Raw genomic sequence first — 24,161 nt, forward strand, 5'->3', positions numbered from 1 at the left:
AAGTTATGGCTGCGAAAAATTTGTAACTTCATTGAGACGAGCTTTTTAGATCGTTGTTGTGTCAGCTTGGCCTGGCTTGATGGAAAAAACTTATCACCATTCCTGACAAACACTAAGCAAAAGCTGCCAAGCTTTCGTTAAGCCCACCAAGCACTAAAGAGTTGTGTCCAGCAAAACAAACTCGGCCGCCCCTGGTCAATGCCTCCACAGAGACACCCGCCAGTATGACTGGCGGTTGCCTCTGTAAGTGAGGCACTCGCCTAAGGAACCCACCTAAATTCAACCTAAGGTTATCAGTGACATGCTGAAGTTTGCAGTTCAGTAGCTTGTCAGATGCTCAGTGGCTATGAGGTGGCAGAGCATTACAGTGTGGGCAGAACGTATAAAAGCTTAAAAAAATACCGGGTTTAACATGCCAAAACCACTTTCCGAATATGAGGCACGCCAGAAATTTGGACCACCTGGGGTTCTTTAACGTGCACCTAAATCTAAGTACACGGGTGTTTTCGCATTTCGCCCCCATCGGAATGCGGCCGCCGTGGTCTGGATTCGATCCCGCGACCTCGTGCTCGGCAGCCCAACACCATAGCCACTAAGCAACCGCGGCGGTTGCAAAAGAAAAAACTGTACGTTTACATAGGCACACGTTAAAGAAACCCAGCTGGTTAAAAATGAATCTGCAGCCCTCCAGCATAATCTGTCTCATAATCAAGTCAGATGCATCACTAAGGAACAGCCAGTCAGGAACACAATACAGATGGCTTCTAGTAACACCAGCCTTCACATACGAGACAGACATGCCAGATGCATATATATCTATATTTCTTGTTTTTTTCCCCAGAAATTGTGGGTGAGGTGTACTCTACTAGCTCACACATTAAAAACTTCACCATGGAAATGTCCTTTAGAAAAAATTGGAAGTATTGTTTAATCATTGTACATAACACACAAAATTTTCAAGCTCTATCTCCCGCTCGAAAAATGACGAAATGCTCTGCTTACTGTCACATAAATGAGAATTTCGGCAATCTTTACATACATGTGAATATGTACGATTAGGAAAGCTAATTTGTTACAGAATCACATTTTTGGAGCTTAAACCGAATGTTCAGCAATGTTTAATTATAATAGAAAATAAAACTTGCTTAGAACAAAATCTTTGAGTGCAAAAGTTAAAAGCAACTGTGCTATTTTTTTTTTAAATGACCATAAAAAGCTTAAGGCACTGTAATAAATCATGCTGTTAAAAACAATATTTTAAACAGCTAGCAACAACAACAAAACTTTTTTAGCTATAGCTTTGACAGGTATAAGAACCAAGGCTTCACGAATGCACACTACACCGACATTTCACAGAAGCTGCAAAAGGCCAGCCGAGCAGATCATACTTTCTGTTGTATCGGTGACCTACGACAGCTGCAAACACTGGGCGTGTTAATGTTATGCGAACATGCCGGATGCCGGCTCGTAATAGATGCGACTCATACAGTTGAATCGTTGCATACCGAGTTGTAATCCATGCGTGTACACTACACGTGTCACGACATAGAAATACTACTATACCTAGGAAATAACACCAAAACATGCCATGGCTACTCGGCAAGAAAAAAAAAGCATTCTCTTTCGCAAGCCATAGCAGACTTTTTCTTTTCTGCAATTAAGATAAATAATCGGCTGTGTGAAGACCAGCGACGCACACACACAACAAAGATGTCTGGAAGCGTCAAACTGTCGGTCCGTGCTAAGCTTGCTTGTCTCAAATGTTCTTTCACGTCCTTGCACTTTCCCCCAGTCGAGGAATCTTCTTCACTGCTTTCTTTTCTTGCCGACAAGCCCGTCGAATCGTCGATGCATTTCTCACTGTCCCTGTGCTGCCAGCTCCTCTTCAATCAACTTGCGATACTGCGCAAAGCCACCTTCGATGCTTCGCACAGTGCGATTACTGCACACCCACAGTTCCTGGCACACCATTTGGATGAGCCGCTCGTCGTGGGACACCAACACCACACCACCCTGTTTTGTGGAGAAACAAGGTTCTCGTGAAGACGTTGCGTGTTTCGTTGGAATGGTTTGTAACGGTAAAGGGTAAGAGAGCGTTGCTATTCGCTTAAGCACACGGCTACAAAGGTGCCCTGTTACTTTCTAAAATAATTTTATCGAGCCCAGATCCTGCACCACGAAATTTTGACATGCTTGAATTGGTATGTGTGCGCAAGTTGCAGGAGCCCTTGACAAGTGGCCACACTAGGGATTCGGATGAAATGCTCAACTAAATAAAGTTGTGTGTGTCGAGTTTGACTTCACATACACAACGTGCAAATGCACAGAGGGACTGAGAAATTTCCTTAAGCAACATTGTAATGTGCTCAGATGAATTTAGAACAATATGCGCAGACCATTTCCACTCTGTGCATTTGGATGATCACTGTTCCAGTGCTTCACTCTGTCACTTAATTCGCCCTCTTAGTTAAGTCAGTAGTTGTACGACTAGTGACTGCATCCAAAAAGCACTGGTGCCAGGTTCAACCCCCGAGACAAAAAAAAAAAAAGTCACCTGCAAGAATACAGGCAAGAAATAGAAGAGGGAGGGGTAAGTTGGATGAAGATGCAATTAAATTCCAGCAAACTTCAAGAAAGCAGATGCTGTTTTTGACAATCATTATTGTTGATTTCTACCGGAATTTTTGCTTTCAGATTTCAAGTGGGTCTTTTACACTATGGCTAAAGAAGTACCCAAAATTGAAGATTTTTGTTATTCCATACTTTTATTTTCTTAACTGCCCTTCCTGTTTGTGCTCTCATTCTGAGCTTAAAATGGAGTTACTGGACATGCAAGAACATAGCCTCCTAAGAACACCTACACAAACAATCAAGCACTATTCCAGTAAATACATAAAATATCACCATTTCTCCTACTTTTTTGACATACCTGAAACCTGTTCAAGGCCTGCCCCAGAGCTTCAATGGTTTCTATGTCCAAGTGATTCGTAGGCTCGTCGAGAATTAGGAAATGAGGCCTGGAAAGAGAAGGAGCACGCTTGTAAACACTTGTATACAGAGACATACAAAATCTGTATATAAAGCATGGTGTGCTCTCAGCAACCACCTTTTACCTGTATTTTTTACAGTATCCAAGAATTATTACTTTCTTGCTATCGAATTTCTTGGATGACATTTCTATTTACTCATATTCTTTTTCTTATGTTTTGTGCTACTACTTCCACTTACCACTCGTGTCTTCTTACACTGCATTACCGTGTTTTTCTGGTAGAATTTGCTTCTGCCTGTTAAACTGTGCCTGGTCTTGTCAACCTCCAAAACCCTGGGATTTTACCAATTACCTCTGTTCATTTAAACTAGGTCAGATCAACTAATTGTAACGATACCCACCACAGGAGAAACCATATTATGGCAAGCAAGGGCCATCATTGAGCACCATGTTGCCGTATGAAACATGTTAGCAGTGCTGAGCAAGACGAGACACTAAATATGAAATGCACACGTGAAATGACTATCCGCCTGGTGAAGCTGATGCAGGACAAAGTCCATCCAAACCACATAGCACAGCATACAAGCATTAGCGCACACTCAAGCCCTGTCGTGCACCAAGCAAATGCTGCGCATATGCACTACAGTTGCACGTAGCTGCGGTCTGCTGCGCAGCATAAATACTGCAGATCACTGGCTCAGTGCACTGCAGCTCGCCGAGGACAATCGTGTTTGGCGTGTCGTAGGCGCCAAAATCAGAATTAATGGCGTCTACGTAAACATACAAAATCAAACGAACTGCACGTCACAGTGACTTTCAGCAGGCGGAGCATTGTAGGAACACCCTGCTCCGCCGTAGCCTTCGCAGTGCAAGTCCTTAAAGAACGAGCGGAAGCACCGCGAATGGGATCATATGCGACCTTTGATGGCCAATAACTCTGCTTCTGATTAATTCATTGAAGTACTTTCTATGGCAAAGAATTTCTGAAACAGACTATTTTAACTTCGAATGCACTTCTCGACTTCCACAAAAAGCGGTTCAGGGCCCCTTTAAAGGGACACTAAATAGAAACACTCAATCAGTTTAAATATTAAAAAAAAATATGAAGATATAGAAAGAGTGCTCGGCCACAACTTTGCCCTCATTAATTTTGCCGCAGGAGATTGATTACTATAGAAGAGAAAATGAAGACAAAACTTCAATTTCTTTATTTTGCACCGAAACGCCGGCGCTAGCACGACAGTTGACATCACGGATTTCAAGGTATCCCCACATGTGGGCCTTTCTGCCATAGTGAAAAACTCTCGAAACTTGTGGAATTCAGTCTTCGGCTCCTTTGGACTGCAATGTAGCCCGTCTTTACCAACAAAAAATTAACTAAGCCCGAGCAGACCATGAAGTCGAAAGTCCGCAACGTCGCAGTGAGCTGGCGCGAGAACGTGAAGGGGATGTTGCCGCCTGTCTTGAGCGTCTACCATTTTTTCGGATTACCATGCCTCCAGTCGTGACGAGAGTGTGCTTTTCAGTATTGTGGAAAGGCAATTTATCACTAACGCAGCTCAACCTACATTTCTCTTTAGTGTGCCTTAAAAATTTGCCTGCACTGACCCGCTCTAAATATACAGTTCGTGTCCAGCACCTGTCCTGCATGGACAGGTGCTGGACAGGTGCTGGACAGGTGCTGGACAGGTGCCGCCTTTGCTGCTTCACTCGAGCTGGCAGAGCTCTCCAAGATCAGTTCAAAGGAGCATGAGTGGAGAGCACAGCAATCTCACCGTAGCATGGACATGAGGGCGAATGCAACCCTACTCTTCTGGCCTCCAGAGAGGCTGCCAATGGTCTGCAATGCCAGGTCGCCGGTGACACCAAAGGAGCCCAGCTGTTGCCTGTAGTACTCGGACGACTTCCCTGCAAGTGAAGGGACAGTTTCTTGCAGCTGCTGTCTAGCCACAAATGCGTGCAGGACTGTCATGCGCAAGAAGCAAGTCGGGAACTGGGAAAAGGGTGCGACAAATTCACTGTTCCTCAACTAAGCCAGGTGCAGTGCACAAGGCAAAATCTCTCCGCAAAACGCCATACAATATTAACCCGGATAATTCTTGACATCGCAGCATCAATTTTTCCGGTACATTCAACTTACAATTAAAGAAGAAAAAGAAAACCGAAAAGGGAGAAAGCGGCGGGGGGGGGGGGGATATCAAATTATGGAATTTAACATCCTAAAGCGATAATAACTGGGCTGCCGAGAGATGCAACAGTGAGGGGCTGGGCTCTGGATTAGTTCCGATCATCTGGGGTTTTTTAACGTGCGCCGAAATCTAAGTAGATGAATGTCCTTGCGTTACACCCCCATTGAAATGCAACCGCCGTGGTCAGGATTCTAACCCTGGTGCAACTGCGTGCTCTGCAGCACAATGCCATAGCCACTGAGCCAGAACAGGGTTCATTAAGCCTGGAATGTCAAATTTAAGTCCACTGTTGGCCACGCAAGATGACCAACTGTGGGCTGCACTGTGGCATCTTGGTGGAGAATAAGAACGGCACTTGATGCTTAGTTAGCTCAACAGAAGAATGGTGCATCGCCGCATAGGCTACATGCCAATACAAAAGGACTGCAGGCACCGTCTTTGGAAAGAGTGTTGTACCTAAGTGTCTACTTCAAGCATTAGCCACAGGCTGTAGTAGAACAGGTTCCAAAGTGTTGGAAACGGGTAAGGCAATAATGCCCATTAGACAAGGCCACGTGGCACGCACCAGGAAACTGCTTAGCCATGAACTCTAGCGAGGAGATGCCCAGTTCCAGCTGGTCGACGTGGTGCTGGGTGAAGTAGCCGATCACCAGGTTTCGATGCACATGCCGCACTCCTGCCGTCGGGTTCAACTCGCCATTGAGGATCTTCAGCAACGTTGTTTTGCCGGAGCCGTTGTCACCGACCTGGTTGAAGAAACAGGGGAAATGCACAATTAGCCTACGGCACAGGATCAGTTTAGACATCAGGATCAGTACCAGAACTACTGTACGAAATAACAAAGGTTAATTTCCGACACCTGGAGTTCTTTACAGTGCACCTAAATCCAAGGATGCCGGCGTCTTTTTTCCATTCTGCCTACCTTGGAATGCAGCTACTGCACCTGGGAATCAAAGCCGTGGCCTTGCGCATACCAGATGAACGCCACGACCACTGAGTTACCACAGCAGGACATTCAGGTTTAAGCTCTCTAACAATACAAATGCAGCTACTATTACACAAATTTGTGTAAGACTTTATCCTGTTTTGCTATCACATATCGAAGCATCCTATCCACTCTCTTGAGTACCATATTGGTGTACATGCATAAAATTAGCCCTGGGAGTGTTAGCCAGCACCGTCTCTGGCCAAGGAAGCAGAAGCACTGCATGCATAGTGCAGAAAATGTGCACTCACCTCCCCCTGCGGCAAGTTACCTTATCGTCCACTTTCATATACGTTTAGCTCACTATTTCCATGCTTCGATTACACACAACCATTAAACCCCGCTGCACTTCATTCTGGCTTCACTATGTGCTTCTTTGTGAAGCTGTGACCAGAGTTGCAGAGTCACAAATCTGGAGTTCAAATGATTCCGGAATCATTCCACATATTCAAGCACCCAGACTGGAATAGGAATGGAATGAGAGCCCAAGATTCCTTAACGGAGTTGAAATGGAATGGGCGCATAGTCCCGGAGTGCTAAGTGTTGATCTTAAGCAAGACTACAAAACTGGTAAACTTGCCAGCCAGAACAACACAGAATTGACCACTTTTTCACATTTCACAACTTCTACTAAATACAGCTGTTTCAGTATATAAATATAAGCGATCATCTCTGCTGTGATAGTTATAAACAACACAGTATTTTTACACTTTCTGCATTTCTGATGACCTAAAAACCTTTCTTGGTTACAATGCTGAAGTGCATTTAAAGACAGCAACTTTTCATTACAGTTAGCTCCTTTTACTAAGGAGCTAGGTTAGGTTAACCTAGCTCCTTATAACTCCTTAATTTTAGAGAACGTCTTAATACTTAATTATTGTCAAGAATTAATTGATGTAGCAAGAGCAAGCACAAAGAGATTCAGGACAAAAGTGAGAATGTCACAAATGGTTGCACCCTATGAGAGTCCACAATGATTTGGAAAGTGCACCACGATTTTCGTCTAGACTATCAAGCATCCAGAAGGTGCCATAAGTGCCATAACAAGGGTCCAGAGAGGTGTGCTCGAATATGATGCCCTGGTAATATGCCAGAAAACTTAAGACACAAGAAAGGCAGCAGACTTCAGAGATTCCTTCGTCTTTGAAGTTATTTAATGCTAAAGCAGCATTCACTTTGTAGACCACCCTCTTAATCTTGTTTGCAGGCTTTTTCCTCAAATAACTGCACTCGCCCACCATGAAGGACATGGCGTAAGATTATTTTGTGCTTTGCTTAACTCGAATGATTAATACCTGGAGAGATTACAGGCAACGGTGTGCAGAAGGATTGAGGTCACAAAGAATGTTTGTTCTTCAGCAAAAAAAAATAGTGTGCAACATTATTTCTTACATTGTTAAGACTTCAAGAATGTCTTTTTTTTTTTCTTCGTCAGGCACGCAATGCAAGTGGTGAACAATCATAGAAAAAGTTTCATTTAGTGAAATTACTGGAATGGAATGAATCAGCTCAACTGCTCCAGGAGTAAGAATGATCCAACTCTCACACCATTCAGAGTGCAAAAGAGTGGAATTACGGGGATCTTCAATTTCCGGAATGGGGTGGGAATGGAATGGAGGGCGGCTCCACTCTGCAGCTCCAGTTCTGACAAACTTCAAGAGAGAACTCACAATGCAGATCCTTGACTGCAGGTTGGCCGAAAGGTTGACGCGTTCCAGCACATTCTGGCCAGGGTTGTAACCAAAGGACACCTCGTCAAGCTGCAGGATTGGTGGGAACAGTGGTTCCGGATCGGGAAATCGTAGCGTGACTGCAACCTCCTTTTCCACGGGCTTCAACTCAGGCCTGCAAAGAGGATATCAAGGTTTTACACAATCACAACCTCCACCTGCCAGCACTGATTAAAGAACAATATTGAGCTAGCCAGTGCTTTTGTATAGGTCAAGATACTAAAAGTAGTACAAATAAAAAGGAAGGAAACAAGTCGGAAAAGCACAGATGTGCAATCCCAACAATTCAAAAGACGTGAATAAATGATTGACCAGTACAAACAAGACATAAAACACTGGTTAATGGTAAAGTGTGTGGGGTTCTGTACTGCCTAAATCTATTCCTCATCCACTGTTTGAACAACACTATTTTGGCTAAGGGGGGTTCAGCATTGGAGATGATTTTGGTTCGAAGATATACATTGGAAGATATTTTGCTGCTGTTACAATAACATTTAGTTTTAAGCCTACAAAGATAAACAAATTTCAAACAAGGAAAGTTCTGCTAAAGTACAGAAGTTGAGTGGTACATAGGCCATGAGAGATTCTTTTTAAACATCAATTCTTCTGTAGTTGCATGAGAAACAAAAAATTAACACCGTACGTTTTTTCATCCACTTTCATTTCCATTAATTTATTGTTTCTTTATTTCATTTATTAGGCACAAGTAATTTTCCCTATGTTGTCCTTGGTGTCAGTGTATGTTGGCTTCTTATGATATGACTAATAAAAATCGGGCCCCTTGGTTAACCCCTCTTCTTCTCGTTTATAAAAAAATTAATTCTGCAGTTTGTGGAAACAGAAGTGGCAGCAGGGTGGTACGCCACCCCACTGGTACAGAGGGCAGAATGACGGTCAAATTCAAACTAAATATGAATAACTGAGTCTCACAGTTTTTCCAGCATCTTCAATTTGCTCTGCACTAGGGAGGCACGCTTTGCATTGAACCGGAACCTGTCGATGAAGACCTGTGAAAGGAGAAAGAACAATTATAAGAAAAGTTTGGCCGTGGGAGCTGGTTCAGAGGTTAGCAAATAGGGTTGTGCAGGATTTCTCAGTGCAATCAGAAAATCAGTCGAGCACCTTATTCAACAGCAGTAGTAGACAAAGCGCAAATTTTTTGTTTATTTGGTTGGCCTGGCTTTGTGGGGGTACGCTCAGCATGTGGATAGGGCTTGTTGTGGCTCGAGGTGACGTTTGGGCCGGAAATCCACCAAGCCCATGGATGAGTACGTCCGGTAGTAGGAATGAAAGAAAAACTGTTTATTTTACATTATTTACACTGGGTCCAGATACGGAAGCCCACTCCATGTAGGAGCATATTAAACGTCTGAGTTCACATCAGGACACGCCAGCCCCCACTAGCTCAAAGGTCTCCGCTTTTAATACAGTCACCTTCCTAGACTACTAGACTAGGGAATCTGATGGCTGCATCATGGCCAATCACAATTGTTGAATCAGTTGCTATATCCTGCCCATGATATTGCACCATTCCGCTATACTCTGCCTCCTACGTTGTGTCTTCGCCCCCAACATATGGCACAAGCATGTAACAATCTGGGAATCCGATGTCAAAGCCACTCCCACGATAGCATTCGATGTTGGCCCTTTTCATTAATGGGTTGTCAAGTTCAGTTAGAGGGGTCTTTTGTTGACCCGTCAACAGTCGGCGTCAACGCTGCATAGACTTCTGGACAGGCGCTGATGAATGGGGGGGGGGTGCCTCGTGGTAAACATCTGAAGAACGCTCATCACCACATTGAGACGTAACAGGCTGAAGGGAAGCTCCGAATCTAGCCACACACACAGCCATCCCATAGTACTCCCCAACCCACAGCGCGTGTACTGGTAGCTATGCTGAGTTCAGATAAGGATAAAGTTCAGACAAGGCACCCAGCAGCGCCAGCTCTGACAATATTCATTGCTTCAAGCAATAAGCAACAGTTCAAAAGAGAAGGTCCACTCCGTGAAGAGGTAATAAATAGGCTTGCCTTGTTGCACGTGATAGTCAGGCAACGAAGTCACGTCGACAAAGTCAGAGTGCCAAAGGGAGCATCTCCCTCCACCGACGATCTCTTATACCTGTTTCCTTTCACAAGAGGAATGTGCTCCTTGTGCATCGGATACCTTGCCCTTTCCCACAAGTCTAAGGGGAAAGGTGTGCTTAGCGGGAGCGAGGGAGGACCGAGAGAGGGCATAGTGCACTGGCTCTCTATGTGCCCGCAACGTGCAAACAAGCCGACACAAGTACGCGGGACGCAATGGGTGCATGCACTCCCTACAAATCAATGACACCCTTTATACATTTACGGCAAGCGTGTATTAAAACATGGCTGAACTTGACAAAATCATTAAGAAAATAAAGTCAAAATAAGTTGTAAGTGATTACAATGCTACCTTGCACTAAGTGGTTGCTGAATTGCTCTTCTCATTTCCGATGAGTTGCTGATGCACACAAATCCTTCAGTCTAAGCCACGCCAACTTTTCACGATAGGGAAGGAGTCATGAATGAAAAAATAAACAAATTACATTTTTTTAAATCATAAAAATAAAAGCAAGCGAGTACACCAACAAGTCTGAAAAGCTGCAACACAAAGCTGGGAAATTTCGCAAGCAACTTGGTCAGAAAAAAAAAAAATCTACAATTTTGCATGTATTTTACAATGTTACTCTACATCACATTCAACCTTAACTCAAGAAAGTGGATCCCAGCGCCACCCCTCCTGAAGGTTTTATTGCACTGGAACGACACTCATAAATGCGAAGTAACATGCTTGTAACCAGGCACTTCTGGTATGCACTGGGGTGAAGGTGTGCTTCTCAATGAACTTCAAATTTGTTAGCATTAGGAGCGTCAAAGTGGAAAGAAAGCGCATGTGTGTGTAGTGTGGGAAGCCGATCACATTAGATGTAGGTTACATGATATATATATATATATATATATATATATATATATATATATATATGCCGCTACATCTTCACTGAATTTTTGCTGTACAAATCTTCAAGAAGTGTTATTAAGGTGTAGGTTCTCCTTCACAGGGAGGTACTGTGTTGCAATTGGTGGGGTCCAGTAAAAGGTTTTAAGCCTATATTTGAGCCGACATCTGTATGGGAATACAGGGGCAGTATGCCTTTCCCATCGTTATACGTTAGACCCAGGAAACCGGGTCAATATAAAACTGCAATAAAAAATTGGGCAGAGGCCATCATAGGGTGATTGTCAAAGTCGAGTGTTATGTTCCCAGTATAGACGTGCTGAGACATGCTGCGGGGGACAGTTATTGGCTAGCAGCATTGGTTAATGCTGTGAGGCGTGTAGGTTTTGTGGTGTCACACTGCTGCCAGTATTAGCCTGCATTAGAAACTGCATTAAAATGTTTGCGAGGATGCATACTGTACGCTGGTATCAGAATCAAGTCGTCACCTTTGATTACACTGTCTCTGGGCTCAAAGTGGGGTATAGAACAAAAGAAAGGTTAACTTTGAAAGTCATCCACACACTGACCAAAACAAGTGGTGAAGCGAATTCGTACCTGCACGTGTGCCTTGTACTGTTGCTGCGCCTCGTATTCACGCTGCTGGTTCTTGAGCCGTTCTGTCATGACTTTGACAAAGTTCTCATAGTTACCCCTGTAGCCTGTGATCTGTTGCGAGTGGAAGTGCAGGATGTCTGTGGGGACGGTGTCCAGGAAGAGCCGGTCGTGGGAAACTACCAGAAGTGTCGTAGGCCAATCCTGAACAACAAAGCACAAGTGTCTCCACCTATGTTGTATACACAGGCATCCCGTCCTAATCGCAAAAACACTAAAGCAAAAAGGAGAACTATATGAACGCTATGCTTTATCTACCTCACTGATAAGAATGTCACACTCAATTCTGTTCAAGTTAACCATACCTTGCATCTCCCTGATTTCATATGCTACTCTGCTTAGCAATACAGCCATGCAGGCTGGTGCACAGGCCCTCATAAAGCTTCTGACCACAAGCTTTCAGACCAAGGAACCATCCATATGTTGTAATGAAAAATAAAGCTGGTTTGATTTGACACCAACTATACTACAAATCATGTCATTGTGAAAGTTGAGTAACCTTATTAATTTGTTCCTGTCACAGAAGCAGGACCAAGAGCAAAAGGTTGCTAGGCGTGGCAGAAATAAACATGTGTCAGAAATAAACTGATAACAATTCACGAAAATCATTACCAAAACCAACTAAACACAATATGTAACTCGGCAGCAAAATGCAGCTCAACTATAAGCAGAAAGCGTGACAGGAAACAGCTTGAAAAAGCTTTAACTATGAAGTAACGACCAAGTGAGTGAAATAACACTTACCTGTAGGTAGTTTTCTAGCCAAATGATTGCTTTCATGTCCAACATGTTTGTAGGTTCTGTGTGGGAGGAAAGCGATTTAAAATCAGTGCTACATGCAGCATACCACCACTGTTCAGCAAACAGCCATGGCATGAGCAATGTACACTAAGCGTCAAAGGTTCACGGACAAGAGACTATGAGAAACTACATTTTCTTGCCACCTGAGCATAAGACAGATTCTTTATCTCACTATGCAAAAGCGACAAGAAGTGCTTAGACGCTGACGCAGCCACCATACAAAATGGACTTATGGTCTATGTGATGAAAAAAATATACAGCATAGACACGCAATACAACACAACTACTGTGTCGTCTCACTTCTGTCTGGTGCGTACACCCACACTGCATATTTCTGGATGCGGAAGAAAGTTCCATTGCCACATTGAGCAGAAACTGTCAACCAGGGCTAATAACTGGTGCAGCAATAGCAGAGTTATCATTCCCAGGGTTTTGTTAACATCACATTGCTTGAAAGAAAGTTGCAGTTCTGAGCTCCTGTCCTCTTTGATTAAAGCATGCTATCTACGGCTCTGCCAACATCAAATGAGCTTTTTAAGACCCCCTTATCGATAATGAGCACCCACAGCTTGGCTGTACGAGTAATGCAGTGCATAACAAATTTAGGCAGCTCGTCTAAACCACAACAAAATTTACCTTTAAATTGCGGCTGCTTTGGTTGCGCCATTAGCTTCTGGCACCTGCTAGGTGCTGTGCTTCACAAGTCAACTTTCAGAACAGTAGCAAAAGTGAGGCTTCTAAGTCTAACAGGAAAGAGACTAGTGGATATCTTACAGCGTTGATACTACTGCCAAAAGATTTGTTTTTAAGTTTTGCAGGTCAATGTCACTTTGAAATTAGTGATGTAGCAAAAAATATTAGCACCCAAACTCTAAATGAAATGAAGGTTGTGTGTACTAGTCGTCACAGATAAAATAGTGTCATAGGTGTAGATGAGCCTAGACCCAAGAACAGAGTGTAAAAGAACAAAACGAATACACTAGTTGAGCAGCATTAACAAGGCATGTTCACTGCAAGTATCGGAAGGTATTGGAGGGTCTAGAGTGGCTTACCATCAAGCAGCAACAAGTCAGGCCTGAAAGGAAGGGAAAAAAAAAAAAGGTCATTTTATTACAATGAAAAGAATCCAGGCATGCAGTTTTCATTTAGACCAAAAGCTGGGCTGTTTTCTAATGCAGATGACCAACATTTTTCTGCTTGCATGTTTGTAATTACAAAAACATTATTTTGCAAAATTAGTTGCTGCAAGTAAGGTTAGAAAATGCTTTTTCGATTTCTCTGCATCCTTGCTGCACCAAAAACCATCACAACTCACCTCGTGAACAGTGCTCTTGCCAATGCTATTCGCATTCTCCATCCTCCGGAAAACTCTCTGCAGGTGATGAGAAAAACATTTCGCATAATCATGATAACAATCCTTTGTGCATGACATAGTTCACGTCCTTTTCACCCCAGTTCAGTAATAGAAACTTACTGAATAAGTGTTGTGATTCAACACTTAGCAACAACAGGTGGTGTCCAGATAGCAACCCCGGCGACAGCTTTCTCCCAAAGTACTAATACAGTTAAAACGCAATCTCACGAAACATGATTTAATGAAGTTCCTGATTTAACGAAGAAATTTACCTTCCCTGGCAGGTACCCATAAGGTTCAATGTTATCATTAACCTGAATTAACGAAACACACCTGGCCAAACTCCATTTAATGAAGTTTTTCCAGAAGTAAATGAGTAAAAAAAGTGGTGCTTTCTTTCTAATGTTGACACAGACGGGTTCTTCTTCGAGCGTGCGCACTAAAGCTATCGCATTAAAACATTTGGGTGTCATGGTCACATCTCTAGCTTTATTTTGATGGCGCTGCATACCAAACCGTGCACGGAACAGCCGACTCAACACCGCCTCGGTAGAAGCGGTGGTGATTGCTTTCATTATTTCATGGTTTATGCAACAGATGGTTGAATTACCGGCAAATACAATGCTGCAGCAGCCTTTGCGATTTTAGATTTCAATTTTAGATTTTCGAAGGACCCAAAAATTCCTTTCTCAATTTTACAAACTTGTGGATATAACAAAATAATTCGAGTATGGTCATCACTTCGTTAAATCGAGTTTCAACTGTAGAAGCCCATCTTGAATGCCATGCTTCTGTGTACTGCAAACGCCGCAAGAAATTGCAGGAACCCGAAATACGTCATGGTCACCATGCATGGACGCCATCTATTGCACTATGGAAAAGCACTGTGGTGGGGGGTGCCATATCGAGCTGGGCTAACTATGGCTTTTCTATGTGCACCCAAATGCAAGCACATGAGTCAAAAACACAATCTGCCACTGTTAAAATGTGCCTGCTGCCACCAGAAATTGAGCGCATAAGCTCATGCTCAGAAACTAATTTTATAGCCATGAGTCTGCCTTACTGCAAGGGGAGGCTCGATAAGATAAAACACAAGAATGATATATAGATAGCGACGCTGCCCTACTGAAGTTCTCAGACTGGCTCCCCATGAGATGAACCTACTTACTTGTTTATTAGAAAGAACAAGAACTACATTCCATTCTAAAAGAAACAAATGCTTAAGCTAGCAAGTTTCGAGAAATGTTTCTGCACCGAAATGGCCGAAACATGAGAAAATACTCAGAAATCTGTGATGTCAGGCTGATCGACCGATGCTGAGGTTTTGGCATGAAATTTGAGAAAAGGAGGCGTGTTTTTCTCCACTAATAAACATTTTCTTGCCAAATCAATGAAAAATAAATTTTGAAGGAATATTTTAACAAGTGAAAGTCACTTAGTTTTGCTGTTCGGCGTCTTTTTAAAATTGCAACAAAAAAAAAGGGGGGGGGAGGGGGAGTCGGATGGAAATGTAAGTGTAACTGAACAAAATGAACGAGGAGGATGTACCGGGTTTTCTTTTGCTGCATTGCCGAGGAAAAGCCAAGACCGGCCAGGATGACTGATGCCCTTGCCGGTGCCTTGTCAGCATCTATGTGCTGCAGTTCGGCATAGACCTGAGACAACCGTTCATTCAGTGCCGGGTCGTCTTTCTCGGCCCTGCAAAATGAAAAGGGAAAATCTGAGGTCGTTTGCTTACCCCGGAGAAACTGACCAAAAAAGGACAAATCTGTAAAGGATGCACTTTATCCTTTTTGTCGAGATGTGTCGAGAAAGACACAGTGTTTCCCCACGCGTACGGCTCCCGTCCACGCAACCCGGACTGCAAATTATACAATGCTTGTAAAGGGGAAAGAAAAATCCTCATGCATAACCTGCACGAATGACCACGTGCGTGCAAAAGCGTTCACATCTTTATGAAGTCAACCCAGCCTCATTGTAGGCACAAGGCAAGGCATTATGAATAATGCTTTTTTATAAGCTCACCTACCGCCACTTTCACTTCTCTGTGTCTGAGGGCAATACAATTTCAAAGCGTTGCAAAGTGAATTTATATGCATTTGTCCTTCAGGGTAGGCTTCGGATCAACCGAAACTGTATGCGGTGAAGTCATAAGGCAAGAGTTTGTGCATCACTTGCACCTGTACTTTGAACTTCCTAGAACCTCTTGTGAAAATCACACGCATGCAAAAGTACGGTACTGAATAATCACTTCGGTGTAATAAAACTGGAAAAAGAAGACACTAATCAGAAGATAGCTATCTGCAAGATGCCTGGAGTGTTGTCAAACACACAAATGCTTGCGCTGGACAAATATGCAATTTCTGATTTGTTAGAAATCCTTGCAGCCTCTTGCATCGGTAGACAAAGCTAATGTGACTGCATCACGTTGACCAAGGTAAATGTTTCATTCAGCGCAACAACAGTTCTCCCACGCTCAAAACATGTCGAGCAAACTCACACTTTGGCGGTAAGTTCCTTTTCCTCGTTGAGCAACCGCTGCCTCTTCTCGTCGCAGGAAAGGACGCTGTCCAGTGCAATGGTGTCATCTCCCACAACCTCCTGCTCCACGTGCAGCACAGAGATGTGCGATGGAATCCTGAGTTGACCACTATGAACAAGCAAGTTGTAGGAAGACATTAAATTTCATGACACAATGTTCTCATGTCAGTGTAATGAAAGTCTAGTGAGCAAATGAGAGTGTAGAACAAATGACGCTGATCAAATTGCTTTGAAATGTCATACCATATTTACTTGCATAATGATCGCACTTTTTTGTCAAAAAAAAAAAAAAGTGACGCAAATTCAGGGGTGCAATCATTACGCAGGTTAAATTTCCTGCAAAAAAAAATTTTTTTTTTTCAACCCGCATTTGCTGCGGGAAGACAACAGGTCAACAAATAGGTGGCTGCAGCTGTATGTAGTGTGGGACACCAAAACAAAAATGGCGGCCGGCGGAGCAAGCCGAATACGCCAAACGCGATTTTTTGTTCTTCTCGTGAGTACATAATGTGAATTGAAACAGTTTCTTCCATATCAGTAATGAATAATATCGTTAATATCGGCAATTTCGCAGCAATAATGTTGCCATGTCCACTTTGAGGGGACCGAAACAGATGGGTGCGCTTAGCTGCCACTGACATAGGAACACATGGCCGGCATGCTGCGGAAACTGTGGCATCTGTCTTCACTACTATCCTAATATGGCACGTTTCCGCTAAGAGTGGGTGGATATCTTAGCTGTGTTACAAGCGTCGGCGTATGACTAGGGTACACTTCTAACGTATCAGTGTAAACATGGCTGCTATCATTGCCGCTCGCGATTTGTTGCGTGCCCACGAGTGCAGACAAGAATCGAAAGGCGCCTTTTTTGTTGTTGTTGTTGACCACAACCATTATAAAGCCTACACATAATAAAGACAAGTTTGGTTGTAGCTTTTTTTTTTTTTTGTCATGGAAGTGCGGAAAGTGATGAAAGGAATGAAATGGGGCATCTGCTTAACAATGTTTGGTGCATGCAGACTGCTTGGGTTGTCTTGAAGAGTCGTTTGCATAGCATTCGACAGATATTGCGATCATTATTAGCTAGGCTTGGCACACGACATATCGCTGCGGCAAGTTCGGGGTGCGATCATTACACAGGAAATAAAAAAGTACTAATTTTGACGACAAAATTCAGGGGTGCAATGATTACGCAAGTGTGATCATTATGCGAGTAAATACGGTATTTGCAAATAGTCATATATGGAAGGAATAGTAGTTGACCTCCCTAAACGAGCTGGAAGCTGCAGAGCAGACTCATAGAGGTTTGTCAAAAGGGGACAGGTGATTAAACATAAGTAATTCTGGTCCCGGGATTGAACTCAGCACCACTACCTTTTCAGGGCAGTTGCTTTGCCAACACAGCTAAGCAGGACGCTAGCAGATAGCAGGGCAGAAGCGAATCGACTGACAACTAAAAGCACTGACTACAACACAAATAAACCAAATTTCCACAAAACTGGCAGTTAAAAATGTTACTTGATTCTCCATCCCCTTACACAGCTTTCCGATGCAATCTTTGTCTCCTCCTTGCATTCTTACCCATACTTGACCCGAAACACAAAGCAGCCTACCTGGAGAGCATCCTCAGAAGCGTGGTCTTTCCGATACCATTCCTGCCCACAAGACCGTAGCGTCTTCCACAGGCCAATGTCAAGTTGGCTCCCATTAGGAGTGTTCTGCAAGAAAGAAAGCAGTTAAATAAAGGAATATGGCAAACTGTTTACCTAAGCTAATCAGTTCCCATCCACTTACTTGTCGCCGAAGGCAATGTCGAAATTTTCAACACGAATGTCCTGAGTACGGTTGCTGCCCTTGCTTTCCATGCGGGCTTCCCTCTTGCTGACTGCTTGACTTGCTGTGGCAGCTTTCAACACTGGTTGACTGCGTGGGAGTAATGATTAAAACGTTAAGTCTATAAAAAACCCACACTTGGGTGTGGTCCTCAGCTTGGTAAGTCTACAAACAGTACACATATACTGCAATAGCAAAGAACATGTTTTGTCAACCCATAACAGCCCACTAACTCTTTAAGTGCCGTGTCAGGGTACACTTATCTGAATGCCGATGCACACCCCTGGTCATGATAATCCGTGAGCCTGAAACAGCCTTAGACTGGTAACGCCATATACTCAGAAATCAGTCAAACTAAAATTTTTTGGTAGGTTTTTGTTTTATTTGACAAATGGTACACAAAAAAAAAAGAGCTTATGAACTGTTGACACTCTGCATGTCTCTTTTTTTCTGACATGACAAAATTGCACTAAAGATATGTGCGTTTTTTAACCATGCATTATTTTGTTTCTGCGTATATTTTCATGAGTGAATGAATAAATGTTTCTTGTTCTCAAGAACTTCTTATGGATTCTAGTTCAGGGGACTTTGATGCTGATTACGAGGTGTCTTCAAGGGAGAATGAGAATGACAGTCGCAAAGAGATAATGTCGCTTAAGAAAAACAAATCATCCTAATTTGTTGGAACACTCAGCTCTGTTAATGTTATGTACACTCAGTTAATGTTATAAAAATTTGTAGCATCAAAAATAGTTGGGCGCTATTGTGACGACAGCCCAAAAAATCACACACTGTACAATCGTCATCAATATGGAAGGGAACAATACATTTTTTTTAAACGACAACTCATGATTCGTGGGTTCGAATTTAGGCACTTATACTACATAAGAAGTTTTCCTGTTGAACTGTTAGTCTCATTAAACACTTTTATGAATGGCAGGTGTTTGAAAGCCCCTACGAGAATTTGAAAAAAATATAGGTGTTTCATTTCATGCTGACGACGACTGCAGACTTCTAGGTTTAAAAAAAAAAAAGAAAGAAAAGGAATGCAAGTAAGACCATATGTTTTGATCTACTGTAATGTCAGTACTCATTAGGTATCACACATAAACAGGAAGCAAACCAAGTTTTTTCCCAGGATATATTTTTATACTGAGCAATACAAAAAGAACTGCAAGAAAGAAAATAGCTTTGGGGACATTTCTACCTGGATATAGTATTGTGCTTTGTTGTATTTCAATGTCGTGTTTTTTTCCCTTCATTTTTGTATTGAATTTCTCACATTTCAAATCACTTGTAAGCAATTCAACCCCCCACTATCTTTATATGCAATGCCTGATCGGGTCCCTTAGGGCTCTGAAAATAAATCACTTCAATCTGAAGTCTCATTTGAGCAGTGACAACAGTTTCCACGTATCTTTTAAGTTTTCCAAGAGTCGTATTTAAATCAGATACAAGAGAAGACTGATTAAGGAGAACACCAGGGAAGAAACAAAAACATGTTTGAATTTGAATTTCTCACTGCATAAACCACCTTATCCATGCGTAAATACGAGAGTGCAATACTTACACAGGCACCACTTTCTCCCCACCGACTTCCCGTTTCTCTTGCTTCTGCTTCAACTTGGCCTCCGCCTTTTCTAGCTTCTTCTGGTCCACTTGCTGTAAAGACAAAGCAAATGACTCGGCTAACCACTGTTTCCAATGTTCAAATGCCTAATTTGATTCTAGAGCTAACACATTACCAGTTGCATCACAACTTTCAGTACATTCAGGATATCGATTATAAAGAAAGCATAGGGGAAATAACTTATTTTGTTCTTGCTGTTTAATTAAGGTGCCTGGCAATTCAATGGGAACAAAATTCATGCTTACCTTCATAGTTTTAACGGAGCAAAAGAAAACAGCCGTACAGAAAAAAAAAAAGGCTACTTCCTAGAGGGGGAGCCAAAACCAGAGCTGCATGTTATGCAAATTGCTCCGTCCACTGCTTCATTTTATTGGGTAGCTATATACAGTGCTTGGCGAATGAAATGCAATAATTGGCCTGCGACTTCTGTGCTACTGGTGAGCGCTGGAAGGCCAAATGTGATCACAATGCACAAGGGTCCTCGCTTTCATTGCATATCATAATGCATCAGCTTGATGCCCCTACCGCCCACCGGGGGCGCAAGAAGTGCTGGCCACCATGGAGGGTGAATGTCATGCTTCATTCGCTGAGCACTGTACGTACTCTTAAAGGAAGCACCAAGTTTGTCTGTCGCCATCAGTTACAGCTGAGATACGATAAACATGAATAAATGTACATGCCAATGTGGCCGCATACTATGCTGTAATGAACAGTTGCAGTTTTATTGGTTGAATGCGAATTTGCTGTTCCCTTTAAAAGCAGATCCTACTGTACATACAACACATTATATCACATTGAAATAAGTACTATATGTAGAGTGTACAAAAAAAGGCCCATGTTTAATGAAGCAGAAGTGAGTACCTTCTCAGCACATGTAAACAAAACCTGAATAGGCCCTTGTGACATGTTTGTCTAGACAAATACATGCATGAGATACTAACACAAAAATGCAGTATAAATGTGCATGTGGAAAAAAAAGAAAAGAAAAGCATATCCCATCTGAACCTAATGATCCGAGAGATGTGATCAAAATGTTTTGTGCACAGCCCTTTGCTAAATGCATTAAACGTTCTTACCAATGCACTGTCTCTCTGCTTCATCCAGATGCTTTGAACTTCATCGGTAGTATTCTCAAACTCAGCAGCCAAGGCTTTTAACTGCACTGGGGCATTAAGAACCTTCGCAGGGGCACTGTGGCTGTCACCATTCTGCACGTCAGACTCCCTAGTTGACAAAAATTGGAAGAACAAGGATGTGTGAGGATACGGAGCTCAGCTTTGGATTTCAACATGCTGTAGACACCCTACTCAAACATAGGTTAGAACAGATTGGATTTCTGGAACAAGCACTCTGTGTTTACGAGAACCTTTTTTTTTCTCTGTACTGTTGAGGCAACACGTTTTGACGCTTTAAAGTTTCGGCTGTTTGAATTTCAACAAGTGCTGGATGCCTCCTGTTGTCCATTTTCATCCACAGTGTAAACCTGTATAAGATAGTGCAGCATCTCCAACAAGTTGGAATCCATATAGAGTGAAGCTTTGCACAGGTTCACAAAGAGTCAAAAGATGAGTTTGTGTTCATTGAATGTCCGCACAAAGGGACACAAAAGGCTTTATTTAGGTATTGCAGAGAGGCTAATGCAATGCCGCTGTCATTGATGTGCAAAGGTGAGCTTTCTAGCTTTTTCTTTTTCTCCACGCCACCACTGCCACAATGGATAGATGGATGGAAGGTAGGAGCGTCCCCTTTGAAATGGGTTGATGGCAGCTGCCACCAAGCTCAGCTTTCTATGTTTGTTTAACTGTGTTGGAAGTTATTAAAATTTGCCATTTTCTTTAAGTACGTCTTCCTACACTTCTAACCTTATGTCACCTCTCTGCTTTTGAGCCACCAAGCCTCCAATCGCTTTTTGCTAATTTCCACCACACATTTATTTACATGACTATTATTATCTCTGAACCCTAAGGCCTCAGGAAGCATGACTGCGCCCACATCATCATCGGGATGGATACCATCACATTTTAGTATAAGGTGTTCTATTGTTTCTACAGATTTACCACACACAGTACATGTGTCTTCTTCTTCGTTAAATTTCTTTTTATAGCTCCGCGTTCTAAGACATCCTTACCTAGCGTCAATGAGTAGGGCACTGACTCTTGAGTTATCATAAATAGCAAATGCGTGGAGGTGAGCGCCATCTAGTGGTGGTGCAAGGAACCCAACATCAAATAATAATAATAATTGTGGGGTTTTACGTGCCAAAACCACTTTCTGATTATGAGGCACACCGTAGTGGAGGACTCCGGAAATTTCGACCACCTGGGGTTCTTTAACGTGCACCTAAATCTAAGTACACGGGTGTTTTCGCATTTCGCCCCCATCGAAATGCGGCCGCCATGGCCGGGATTCGATCCCGCGACCTCGTGCTCAGCAGCCCAACACCATAGCCACTGAGCAACCACGGCGGGTATCCAGCATCAAGCGCAGCACGTGTACTCTCCGCTATGATTGGGTGGCATATTCAGCAAGAGAACAGCCAGGCCACAGCACCCGTGGTCACGAAACCCGAAGAGGTTCACAAAGAAAAGCTTCACTTTAAATGTCCAATGAGTACTTAACTCGTGGCACAACTTGCATCAATTCAGTGTGTAGGTGGCATAAAAAAAATTATCAGATAACTTTTGCAGAAAAACATGGGCTAAATTAAGCAGCACTTTTTGCCCATGGTGCAAGTACTTGAGAATGCTTCACAAATGCCAGCCCAGTGATGAACTAAGTCGGCGAACTTGCACCAGCATGTCAAATGTTCGATGGAGTGGCCGTGACAAAACATATTCAAGGTTTCAGCGAATCAGTATAAAACTAACGTTGGACACTTGTGCACAGTAAAAGCATGGCTCGACAATGCATTAAAGTGTGAGGACTATGGTCAACATGCATACAAACGTTTGAATTATGTACCAACATTTCAGTGAAAAGTCCATCGATTACACAGCACAATATAATACACTTTAGTAGCACTATGCATTTATACTCTACATGCACCAGGCAGTAGTCTCGTGTATACTGTAAACGACTTCAATTTACGCAACTTTCTGGTAGTCTGCGAATAGGTGACCACACAAACAATTAGAATGAGTGGAAAGTGTAGGTTATGTTCCATCCGAATCTATGAAGCTGTACATCATGTAATTACATTAACATTGGAGCCTATGAATTACTATGAGAGCTGTTAGATGAAGGCGCTAAAATATCGAATGTAGGCAAAGAAATGTAGTCACTTAACAAAAGTCAAGACAAACGTGTGTGCTGTTTGAATGTACCCTTGACCATTCTAGCAGACTCAGGCAGTTATGTGGCGCGCTACGTTTTCTGCCAGCCGTGATGTTTGCCGGTACACCACCGTCAGGTCACTGACCGCATTCCTCTTTTTATTTGTTTCATTCGCACAAACACAGATTCACCATGGCGTGAAACCGAAAAAAAAGAAAGAACATGAGCTTCCAGTCGTACCCTTTCATGACGTGGAGCAGCCGGGCGCAGATCTCCCGGATCTCATTGTCGTCTTTGGTGTCGCCGGAGATTTGCAACAGCATCTCGCCGACGGCATCGTAAACCTCGTCACAAGTGGAGAAGTCCTCCTTGCCCTCATCCAAGACGCCTGTGCGCGCAAAATAAACGAGAGCAGGCTGAGCCTTCACACGTCTCTTTCTGTCGCACTCATTTGTTTGTTTGTTAGCGAGCGCGACCACCCAAGCGATAAATGTTGACAGCTACAGCGAAGACGAAACTAGTACGCGGGGCTTCCGGGCGAGCTCCGACCGGCCGAAGCAAACGACCACCGCCGCAACACAAATGGCTCGCGACAAACCTGAGGTGAGTTACAACTCCAGAACGCGAACTACGATTAGGTACTCCAAGGCCAGGTACGGGGGAATTAGCCGAGATGCTGCGTGGATTTGGGAAGTAGTACTTAATATGAATGGGTTGCCGACAAGCCGACCAATGTCAACTTCGGAAATGACCGTGTCGGCATAGTTTATGGATGTTATTGTATGCGAGTGACTGCGGAAGCATTCCTGGGACAAAACGGTTCACGTACCTTCGAGGTAATCAAATAGGTCTTCGTCAATATCGGGGAAAGCATCGCTTAGCACGTCTTCGACGGCTTCCATCTTGATGAGAAAGGAAAGGGGGGGGGGTTGCCAACCTAAATGCTCGATGTATCTAATGTAAGCGCCTTTACGTAACAAGTACAAAAGATTGAAAATCAAATAAAGGTTTCTATTCTAATATTAATTAAATAATACCCAACTAATTAAAGCTAAAGCACTTATTTGCTAATTTTGGAAAAGCGATAGGTATTTTACTTTCGCATTACGTTGGCCAGTTTTGATTGGTGCTGCTCTAGACGCCGATTCAGCTTCGGGGTAAAGAAATAGTCCCTTTATGAAGTTTCAAAAGAATCTCCTAAAT

The 24,161-nt window shown here is 43.0% G+C and overlaps 1 protein-coding gene across 1 annotated transcript; it reads right to left on the reverse strand.

The window, feature by feature from the left end:
• Nucleotides 1–898: 898 nt before the first annotated feature.
• On the reverse strand, nucleotides 899–23,899 carry LOC142575658 (ATP-binding cassette sub-family F member 3). The gene is made up of 18 exons (XM_075685189.1): nucleotides 23,788–23,899; nucleotides 23,199–23,346; nucleotides 20,762–20,909; nucleotides 19,626–19,717; nucleotides 18,017–18,145; nucleotides 17,836–17,940; nucleotides 16,182–16,331; nucleotides 15,230–15,379; nucleotides 13,643–13,699; nucleotides 13,380–13,402; nucleotides 12,271–12,326; nucleotides 11,470–11,670; nucleotides 8,824–8,900; nucleotides 7,834–8,008; nucleotides 5,744–5,924; nucleotides 4,765–4,897; nucleotides 2,930–3,017; nucleotides 899–2,013 (listed from the first exon to the last, which is right to left on the reverse strand). The coding sequence occupies exons 1-18, from the start codon at nucleotides 23,858–23,860 to the stop codon at nucleotides 1,858–1,860; spliced, it is 2,142 nt and encodes a 713-aa protein (XP_075541304.1). The 5' UTR covers nucleotides 23,861–23,899; the 3' UTR covers nucleotides 899–1,857.
• Nucleotides 23,900–24,161: the final 262 nt, after the last annotated feature.

The sequence above is a fragment of the Dermacentor variabilis genome, chromosome 3, assembly GCF_050947875.1.
Source record: "Dermacentor variabilis isolate Ectoservices chromosome 3, ASM5094787v1, whole genome shotgun sequence".
In the NCBI taxonomy this organism is placed as follows: Eukaryota; Metazoa; Arthropoda; class Arachnida; order Ixodida; family Ixodidae; genus Dermacentor; species Dermacentor variabilis.